General features: G+C 34.5%; 1 protein-coding gene across 2 annotated transcripts in view; it reads left to right on the forward strand.

The window, feature by feature from the left end:
- GLRB (glycine receptor beta) overlaps positions 1–7957 on the forward strand; it is a 94976-nt gene extending 87019 nt beyond the window's left edge. For both annotated transcript variants that reach the window (XM_072724916.1, XM_026008057.2), the window contains exon 10: positions 5522–7957. In XM_072724916.1, the coding sequence (XP_072581017.1) occupies positions 5522–5818 (297 nt within the window). In that variant the 3' untranslated portion in view covers positions 5819–7957. The remainder of the gene's footprint in view (positions 1–5521) is intronic.
- The last annotated feature ends 2962 nt before the right edge of the window (positions 7958–10919 follow it).

The raw sequence follows: 10919 nt of genomic DNA on the forward strand, positions 1-10919 counted from the left end.
TTCCTTAACAAGACCGTATCTCTGCCTCTTTTGCCCATCTTGTTGATGTTCCTCGTTGCAGAGGCTCTGTTCATCCAGTTTCTTGATTCCCTCAGAGAGAATTATTACATATGGAGTTGTAGGTTTGTTCTGTTCATGGGAGGGATGAGATCAGGATCTTCCTATGCCATCTTGAGCTCTCCCCAGAATTATGTTATTTTAAATTTAGCTTTCAGGTGTTAAAATAATCACCCAGTGTAGAAAAGTTCAACATATTTAAGAACTCCTATATTTTAATTCTCTGTGTTTGGGGTTGCTAGTAGAAACACATGTGTCTGGAGTCTGAAACTGTTACATTTTGCAACAAAAGTCATAAAGTGATGCTTAGGGAGTTTAAAAGTCCACCAGAAATAAATCTCCAGAAACAAATGTAATTTACTCTTAATGCTTACAGGCCGAATGCAATCTCTACAATGAGCATTGTACCTACGTAATATTTGAGTAATATTTGTACATAATATATCCTGAGATATACTTCAAAGCAAGAATGAGTAAAAAAATATCTTAATGTATCCATCAAAATTACAGCCAGTGTGTAATCTGATCAATTCATAAGTCTGTTACACATTGACATAAAAGAATATTAAAAAAGAAATTTAAAAACTTGTTGCCTTTTTAATCTAGTGGTTTTGCTGTGAAAAATATATGTTTGGTTTCAAAATGCATTTGCCCCAGTATATTTTGCTTTCAAAACACAAACTCTTGCTAAGTCATTTCAATGAAATTTTTTTTGAAACCCAAGTTCAGCTGCTTGTCACTTGAAAGGCAATACTCAAGAGACAAGTGTTGGTTGGAAAAGAAAGATTGCTTTATTTAGGAGGCCGGCAATCTGGAGAGACAGCTGATTGGTGTCCAACCAAGGACCATCTCCGAGTTTCCAGGTTAAGGAGTGGGGCTTTTATTTATTTATTTTAAGATTTTATTTATTTATTTATAAGAGACAGAGAAAGAGAGGCAGAGACACAGGCAGAGAGAGAAGCAGGCTCCAAGCAGGAAGCCCAACGTGGGACTCAATCCCGGGACTCCAGGATCACGTCCTGGGCTGCAGGCGGCACTGAACCGCTGAGCCACCCAGGCTGCCCAGGAGTGGGGCTTTTAAAGGGGGAAATTCAGGGTAGGAGATTATATACATTTTGATGAAAAGGGCAAAGAAACTTTTGACTACTCATGAGGAAAGGTGGAACACACACATTGAGCAAGTGTATATGTAGCATACATCTCCTATTCACTTTGGGGTGGTGACTTAACACCAGAAGGAAGCAAAATTCAGCCTCTGACATCAGGAGGTTATCTCAGGACAAGAAAGGCCCATGGACATGCTCCGAGAGCTGGCGTAAAGTGGAATGGGGTCTTAGGCTTATTATCTCTGTTAAGGAATGCAGAGCCTTGCTTGTTCATAGGCTGGCACCATATCAGTTGACCTTGAGTTCAGGCTTCTGCAGAAACAGCTAAAGTAGGTTTGTTAGTGGGTCTGAAAAGACACAATAGTTGATTAGGGAGAAACAATTCTCTGAAAAACAAGCTTTACACTTTCCGCTAGTTTCAACTGCATTAACCCTGTGGGGGGTGGTTTCAAAATGATACGTCATTTATTTTTAGACAGAATAGCAATAGTAATTAATGGAAGCACAATGAAATTTGGATTATAGGAAATTTTCAATGCTGATTTTTAAAATAATGCTGTGTTTGCAAAGGAAATGAATTATTTTAAAAAGTGTAAGAAATGGGGATCCCTGGGTGGCTCAGCGGTTTAGCACCTGCCTTTGTTTTGACCCAGGGTGTGTTCGAGTCCCACATCGGGCTCCTTGCATGGAGCCTGCTTCTGCCTCTGCCTGTGTCTCTGCACCCCCCCCATGTCTATCATGAATAAATAAATAAAATCTTAAAAAAAAGTGTAAGAAATAAGAAACATCAATGATAATGTAACCTAGCTTTTAGCATGTTTTTATAATTTTGCCTGCATTCATAAATCTGTCATCATACATATATAATTATCTAAGTTATTTATCCCCAGTACTTCCTCAACCATTACAGTATTTTGTTTACTAATTTGTTTACTTGTACAATTCCTTTTTTTTTTTAATTCAACAAAAATGTGAAGACCTACTGTTGTTAATATCATTCTGTTCCCAAAGCCTAGTATGTGCCATGCGCTATTCACAAGGAAGGTCTTGCGAATAAAAGATAAAATAGTGTCTTTGCCTTTGGATTTTTACAAGTTAAAAAAATACAACCTGCTGTTTATGCTTGAATGAGATAGTTGCTTCCTATGGTAACGACCGGTTTTTAAAAACAAGGAATGACTTAAATTTGGTAAACTACGTAGAGATTATTCCCTTCTGAATCTATTTTTATCATCTGCAGGAGATACCATTATTCCCATGAAATTATACGTAAGTCTGCTGGTTAAGAAATCTTGTATAAGGTGATTTGCTTTTCAATGTGTGACGCAAACTGAAAAGGACCACAGAAAGTTCTTAAAGTTCTAATTTGAAGCATTAGGAAGTTCTTAGCCGCATCATTTTTTATTCTTGACAGTTTCATTATCATACTACCTCATTTTTGCTGCCAGTAATTTTCAGGAGTGACAAGTTTATATGATGAAAGCAAATGAGACACATATTTACGTGAGGAAAAATTGAGAAATTATAAATTGGAGGTTAATAAAACCAAGATCACTTTTAAGAATATGTTACATAGGGTTACTCTCTTATTTATAAGGAGTTTATTGAATCCCTCTTGATGTAATATTATAATTACTCAAAATAGTATTACACTGTAAACACTTCTCTACTTTTATGTACATATTTGATATAATTATGTGTAGAGAGTATTAACTAAAAAAAAAATTATGTTTGTGTATGATCTCCAATGAACGGAAAAAGGTAGACCAGCCAACTAGTTAATGAATCATGACCTATTTCAGGAACCTGAGGACTGCTTATTTCTTACTTAGTTGTGCCACATAATCAAAAGATATTTCTATAGTAGAGGTCCTCTCCTTCAGTATATACACACACAGGCCTACTTTTTTCAAATAAAAGAATTTTCAAATACATTTTCTAGGTGAGGTTTTATTTAATAAGTTACATGATTGAATATTTAGTACAACCAAGTTGAAGCTCTTTGCAGTAATTCTCTGTTATTCCTTTAACATTGAAGAAATTATTCCTCTTTAACAGACATGTGTACTATATTTAAATAATCTCTCTGAATAAATATGACATCCTATATCTACATTTTGAATTAACTGTGTAGATAAATTCTAAAATCATTAAAATTGCTAGCAGAATCTAAAAATATGTTTTTGTAAATAAAACAGAAAATGTGAAGTATTTATGTGTGACTTAGATTATAATACCATATAAATTTTATTAACTTTTTAATTTATTTATTCATGAGAGACACACAGAGAGAGGCAGAGACATAGGCAGAGGGAGAAGCAGGTTCCCTGCCAGAAGCCCAATGCAGGACTCAACCCCGGACCCCGGGATCATGCCCTGAGCTGAAGGCAGATGGTCAACCCCTGAGCCACCCAGGAGTCCCTGATAAGTGGATTCTAAAGTACAGTTAGTGAATCTAAACCTTTTAAAGTAGAGAATTCTAAAAAAGTGAGAAAAGTGAAGAAGAAAGAAGAGAAAGTAAAACTGGAATATCCACAGAGTCCCAGACTGTAAAGATTGCTCAGAGACCCTGAGGATAATGCAAACATTTGATATGTAGAGTCTGTTCTCAACTTCTGTTCCAATCAAGGTAGCAATTTTACTCTTTACAAAAGTTCACTATATACTTAGTTCTCAAATAGCACTGGAAAATTAGAGCTTTAAACGTGGTCTTCTTTCTGGTGCACTTACAAGGAAGGTGTGAGAATGTAAATGTGAGTCTGTGTGTGTGTGTGTGTGTGTGCATGATGGTACAGTTTAAATGACAGATTGCTGGGGGATTTACGTAGTATAAAGTATATGCAAATAAAGTCAACAGTTGTACAGAAATAACATTCCCAGTACGTGTTCATAATTGGAAAAAACTGGAAATTACCTACAGGTATTATGACAGGAGATGCATAACACATTTTAGTTAGTTTTTTTCACTTAGTATATCTTGATTATATGTACTGTCCACCTCTAAACACTGCCATCTGGCTTTTGCCCAAAGAATGTGACTCAGTGTTTGTCCAGATAGAGGATAGAGTCCTGTTAGCCGAAGTACTGCTGGGAAATAATTTATTTAACTTTTTACATTACACATAAGTTTTACCACCCCCCCCCCATAATCTGGTAAAGGTAAATGGAATCTATATAAATAGTCATTGTTTTATAGTAATAAGCCAAAAACTAGAGTTGCTATAGTATAATAACAGTATATAATGATAGATTTCCTTTTTCAGTAAAAGCAGTAAAAATAATGGAGATTCCAAAGGTGAATCACAGAACTCAGGAGTAAGAACCATAGGAAATTAAGCAGTAGAATCAAGAGTTTACCCTTAAGAGGCCTTTTGTAATATCAGTGCTATCTTAAAACATTGGGGTTAAGGGCAGCCCGGGTGGCTCAGCGGTTTAGCGCCACTTTCAGTCCAGGGCCTAATCCCGGAGACCAGGGATCAAGTCCCATGTTGGGCTCCCTGCATGGAGCCTGCTTCTCCCTCTGCCTGTGTCTCTGCCTCTCTCTGTGTGTCTATGAATAAATAAAATCTTTATTTAAAAAAATGGGGTTAGCATCTGTTGTTTCTGAGAGCATTCCTGATCTCTAGAGAGAGGTCAATGGAAAATAATTATTTTGCATATTATAGGGACTGGATTCAAATTTAATAATTCAGGTATTATCAACTGAATAATCTCTGTGACATATGATCTGGCTGAAATATACACGATTTCTTGGATTCTCTGAGTATGGTTGGCTACGCCACTTTAGTCAACAAGTTAGGAATGAATGAATGCCTTTCACCAGTATATCTTTGGTTCATGATCATTGTGGCCATGTTTTGGTTCTTACTTGTGGGTCCACTTTGGAGTTTGTCTCATCGAAGAGATAAATGTTGCAGTCCTTTGTAAACAACCCTCTTTGGAAATAGAATCCATGGGGAAGTCAAAGGTTAGAAGTAGCAGAAGATTTCTGCAATCCCTGTATTGTGGTAATATGGTCTGTGTCATGGTTAAATATTGCTTTATTGGTATTTCAGCTGAGAACTCTCACAAGCCTGGGAGCACCTAAGATAAATGTTGATTTGTGCTTCGATCTCTTGACATAAAGTAACCTATCAAAAGTTTATCCCATGACATAAGCCTTGTTATATGGGCAACATTTTAGAGCCCTTAAATGTTCAGGTAATCTGATGGCCTAATCAGTTACTATTAAATCTTTTTGTCAAGCAGAAATAATAGTCAACTGATTAAACTATCAGATTTTTAAAATATCCTTTTGAAGAGATATTTTATGAATAGAAAAATTCTAAATGTACTCTGTCCTTAACTTTCATTCTCAGGTTGGAGAGACGAGATGCAAAAAGGTTTGCACTTCTAAGTCTGACCTGAGGTCTAATGACTTCAGCATTGTTGGAAGCTTACCAAGAGATTTTGAATTATCTAATTATGACTGCTATGGAAAACCTATTGAAGTCAACAATGGGCTTGGGAAATCTCAGGCAAAGAACAACAAGAAGCCGCCCCCTGCCAAACCTGTTATTCCAACAGCAGCAAAGCGAATTGATCTTTATGCAAGAGCATTGTTTCCTTTCTGCTTCTTGTTTTTCAATGTTATATATTGGTCTATATATTTATGATAAATCTTTTTCATTTGTGTAAAATAAAATGCCATTTCATTGTGACCAACCTCATTCATAAATGCCAATCTGAAGAATTTTGCATTTTCATAGCAATATATTGCATTTTGGATGCCATTTGATTGTATAAACATGTGGCACCTTACTTTTGAATGGCAGCATGATCTTGTTACTTCTGTGCGCTACTAATGATGTATATATGTATAGCAAACATACTGCTTTAGGAATAAATGAAGGATAACCATACTACACAAAATAAAATCCAAACAGTTCTCTTCAGTTAGTGTAAATTGCAAATACTTCAGAAAATTCTGATAATAAAATGATGTGCACGCTGGATCCTGTTATGATCACCCTTCTAATGTATGTAGTATTTCAAATTTACTTCCTTGTAACTTTCAGAGAAAGCCATCTTGTATAATTTTAGGTGGTATTATCACAGATTAAGCAAAATTATATTACATATTGTTTAAACTTTGTAAGTAGAAATATATCAGCTATAATTATGTGGGCTCTGTGGAGAAATAAAGTTCAAAAAATTACTAATTTGTAAAATCAGCTCATTTTAAAGTGTGCCTGTGTTGTCAAAATACCAGCTTATGAAACACGGTAATCGTTTTTGAAACAGAGGGAAATCTAGATTTACATAAATTCATACTGAATTTCTGATGGAAATAAAAAGAGACATTGATTAAATATTTCTGACGAAAGAAATTCTATTTAACCCACCTTAAAGCGTAAATATATTTTCATGGATTTCATTTTGTTGATACAGAATATATAAAATCGTGCCTTAAAGAGTCATAAATATTTTAAATCGGAATATAATAATTGATATGTAATTTCACGTAATTCTAAAGAAACCAAGAGGAAAATACCCTGTTACTGGAAGTAACTCGAGTTTGGGGGAAAAATCATTGGAGGATTTTAACTTCTTTATTAAAATGCTTACATATTTTTTAGGTAAAATTAAATTTTTTTCCAAATTCATTTCTTTTTTTATTTGAATACTTTTTGGATTTTCTATAAAACATTTAAAGTTTAAGTATGTAACATCTGTTTATGTTAGGTCTCACTGCTAGTGGTATTTTCTCTCTTACTAAAAGTCTAGACTACTTAGGTTTATTTACTTTGACCTTGTTTCAACCTGAAAATAGGCACTTTCTGGTTTATAAGTCTCCCATTTTCTAGTGATATGAATCCAATGTACCTTTTTATTTCTCCATAGCTGGAATTGGAATTATCCATAACTCATATAACACAAACATAAGATCAAGTGAGTATATTTACATTATTTGGAGAGTTTTGTTGCAGCTGAGAGTTTATATGGTCAATTCAATAATAAAATGTGTTTAAGTATTGTTTATGCAAGTTGCTATGTGTAATTCAATGCTATTTTATTAAAGACTTTAATTTTTAAAAGATTTTCACTGATTACCAAATTTTTAAAAAATAAGATGTAATCTAACCTCTGTAGTCCTTCAGCACCCCCTAGTTGCAAAAGCTCAGCCATCTGAATAGTTTTAAAATGCCACAACTAACCCTATGATGGACTTGAATATCCTACAAGGACCCAAGGCAGTAACATTTTAATGGTACTGTGCTAGGGAAAAAATGCCTTGAGCAGGACTTAAAAACTATTTACACTTTTTTCTTCTAAAAATTATATTTGCTTATTGTATGTTTTCTATATTCTTGCAAATTTCATTCATATTCAGGAGTTTGATTCAGATACAGAGTTTTAAGTGGGAAATGTACCAAATGGAAGACAGGTTTCATTAAGCAAGAATTCATTTATTTAAAAAAAATGTGAATGAGTTCCTTTCTGTAATATAATATTGTAGCCTCTTAAGATCAATTTTAATACCCAACTATAAATATATAGCTATTCCAGGATTAAGTGAGTTCTAGAACTTCAAATGGAACATTAGATCGTGATCATAACAAAGAAGTATAATTCATGTCCACTTATGGTTGTTTTATAATTGTTATCTCAAGGATTTAGTCACTTAAACCCAGAGTGTTCTGGTCTGTGTTTCTAAATATTATGTCTTTCCGGGAGACTTGCAGTGTATCTACCTGGATATCCGTATCTCAGATTCAGTGTCTCCAAAATAAAAATTATCTTCTCCTCACAAATCGGTAGGGTTTTTTTTATTCCCTCTTCTTGTTAAAGCCGTGACTACTGTAGTCCACCACATTAAACCTTCCTTCCTTCTCTCACTCTATACCCTTTCAAGAATATAAGTGTAGAGAGTCTCCCTCTCACCCCTACCACCTGTCCTCTCTATTTCTGCTGACACACCCCTAATTCAGTGCCTTTGCCCATTCTTTTCTTTTTGAAAGATTTTATTTACTTATTTGACAGAGAATGAGCAGAGGGATATGGAGAAGCAGAATCCTCACTGAGCAGTGAGACCAACGTGGGGCTCAGGATCCCAGGAATCTGGGATCATGACCTAAGCTGAAGACAGACAACCAACTGAGCCACCCAGGCCCCAACACTTTCCCATTGTTTAAAGATTTCTGCAGCAGTTTTTTTTTAATTTTTTAATTTATTTATGATAGTCACACAGAGAGAGAGAGAGGCAGAGACACAGGCAGAGGGAGAAGCAGGCTCCATGCACTGGGAGTCCGACATGGGATTCGATCCCGGGTCTCCAGGATCACGCCCTGGGCCAAAGGCAGGCGCCAAACCACTGCGCCACCCAGGGATCCCTGCAGCAGTTTTTAATATCACTCTACTATAACTCAGCTGATGATGATAATGATGATGATTTTTGTTAGGCAAATTCCATACCCAACATGGGGCTTGAACTTCAACCTTAAAATCAAGGGTTGCATGCTGCACAGACTGAGCCAACCAGGTGCCCCAACTCAGTTTACTTCTGAACCAATTGTGGGATATTCATTTTGTAATTATTCAAGTAAGATATGAATACCTTGATGTATTAGAAAGCAAGATGTATTTAGCATGAACACTGAAAGTTGCTGCCATGGCCTTCTTCCTTCAAGCTTTTCTCTCTTCCCCAGAGGTCATCACCTAACTCTAGGCATTTACAACTCTATCCAGTTTTTAAATATAAAAGATAATGTAGTACAATGGGATTTAATATAAGGGGGATTTTACCATATGTATAGTTTTCCAATTTCTTTATTTTTCATTTAATGTGTCTTGGAGATCTTTCTGTGTGAGGACAAATTGGACATTCATAAATCTATCCTCTGTCTCCTATTATTCTGTATCATGAATGTGCCTGAATGTAGCTTCTTCTTAAGCAGAAATTTTGATTGTTTTGCTTTTCGAATACAAAATAGTATTGCAATAAATATCTTTGTGCATATATGAGTATACTTCCATGAGACAGATTGCAGAAGTGGAGTTACCGACTTAAAAGATGTATACATTTTAAATTTGAGGGTGTTCTCCTAGATTTCCCTCCAAAAAGCTACTAATGTTAGTTTTCATCATGATACACCCAAACTCTCACAACCTAGTCATCTCTTAACCTACTTTATGTCACTGATATACCACTTTTATTTTTTAAAAGTGTTCTTGAAATTGCTTCAGACTTTTAGAAAACTTGTGAAAATACTCCAAAGAATTTCTGTTTACTATTTATCCAGATTCCCTAAATGTTAATTTTATCATACTTAACTTTATTCCCCCCACTGTGTATGTGTGTATGTGTGTGTGTGCACTTGAGACATTTTTTCTTCTGAAACATTTAAAATAAAGCTGCAGATATGATGTCCCTTTACCTCTACACACTTTAGTGTCTGTTTACTAAACAAGGACATGGTATCACAGTAGTATCAGGTATCAAGAAATTAACATTAATACAATGCTATAATCTAGAGTTCTTATTAAAATTTACCAATTGCCCCACTTTATTTTTTTTAAGATTCAATCCAGTATTACATATTTCACTTAATTATCATGACATTGAGTTCTTTAAAATAAAGCTTGATCATGGCATCCTGCTCAAACATCTTTGATGTCTTATGTTGCCCAATGAACTAAGTAAAAAGTTCTCTCTCTGACATTAAATTTTCTCCTATCAAAAGATTAGCTTATCTCTGTAGCTATCTCTCATACTACCCGTCTGCACACATCTTAAACTCCCACCAAACTGATTTTGACCTTCATGTGCCATGTTTAGCAATGATTGGAGTGCTAAATTCAGCCAGGTTCCTTACCTTTTATGTTTCGCTATTTCTTTTAAGCGTGCCACTCTTGAATGTCATGTCTTTACTCATTTAAACTAATATATTTTCATTCAACATTGTTTTTTAGTCATATGGTTGCATCTCTAATGAAAAATGAAGTCAAAATATTTCCCATTACATATGCCGTGCTCAAATTAAGGTGCTCTTAACTCAATTTATCATCTATATTACTGAAAATTTCAGTTTACATAAATAGTTGAATGTAAAATTTTAAAGTACCAAGCCTGAGATGAGAAATGGTTTGAAATATTTTTATAACCTTTAATCAAGGCTTTCTTGTTAGAATATTATTGCCTTGCTTTAGAATAGCAGATTTATTCCAATTATATTTTCAAATTAAATACATATGTTTACACAGTGTATCAATAATTTAGCATTCGCTAATTCCCTCCCCCCCTTTTTTTACTAAACAGACTTTCTTGTGATTAATATTAATGGAAAATATGGATGCCACATGCAAGATTGCTTATACCCTTAACGTGTGTATATACATATATGCATAGACTTAATATTTTAATACATTTTACATTTTCTTTATACCTATATTATTATATATGCTTATATATTATTTTATTTTGTTCTTACCCAGCAAGAACAATGAGAAAATTGGAACTTCTATATTCTAAACAATTAAATGCATTTACATTTCCACATATACTTTAAAACTACTCAAATGTTACAAATCATGCCCAAAACAATTCTTACCAAACCCTCTTACAATAGAATACTGAAAAAAAAAATTGTAGATCGGTAAATACTTATTGGGTACTTCATATGCTAAAGGTATAGTGTGAGCCAAAAATTGTGAATACTGGGACTCCATTCGTAAATGAGAGTCACTAGTGTGAGAAGGGACTAAATATGCTAAATA

Source organism: Vulpes vulpes, chromosome 10 (assembly GCF_048418805.1).
Source record: "Vulpes vulpes isolate BD-2025 chromosome 10, VulVul3, whole genome shotgun sequence".
Classification (NCBI taxonomy): Eukaryota; Metazoa; Chordata; class Mammalia; order Carnivora; family Canidae; genus Vulpes; species Vulpes vulpes.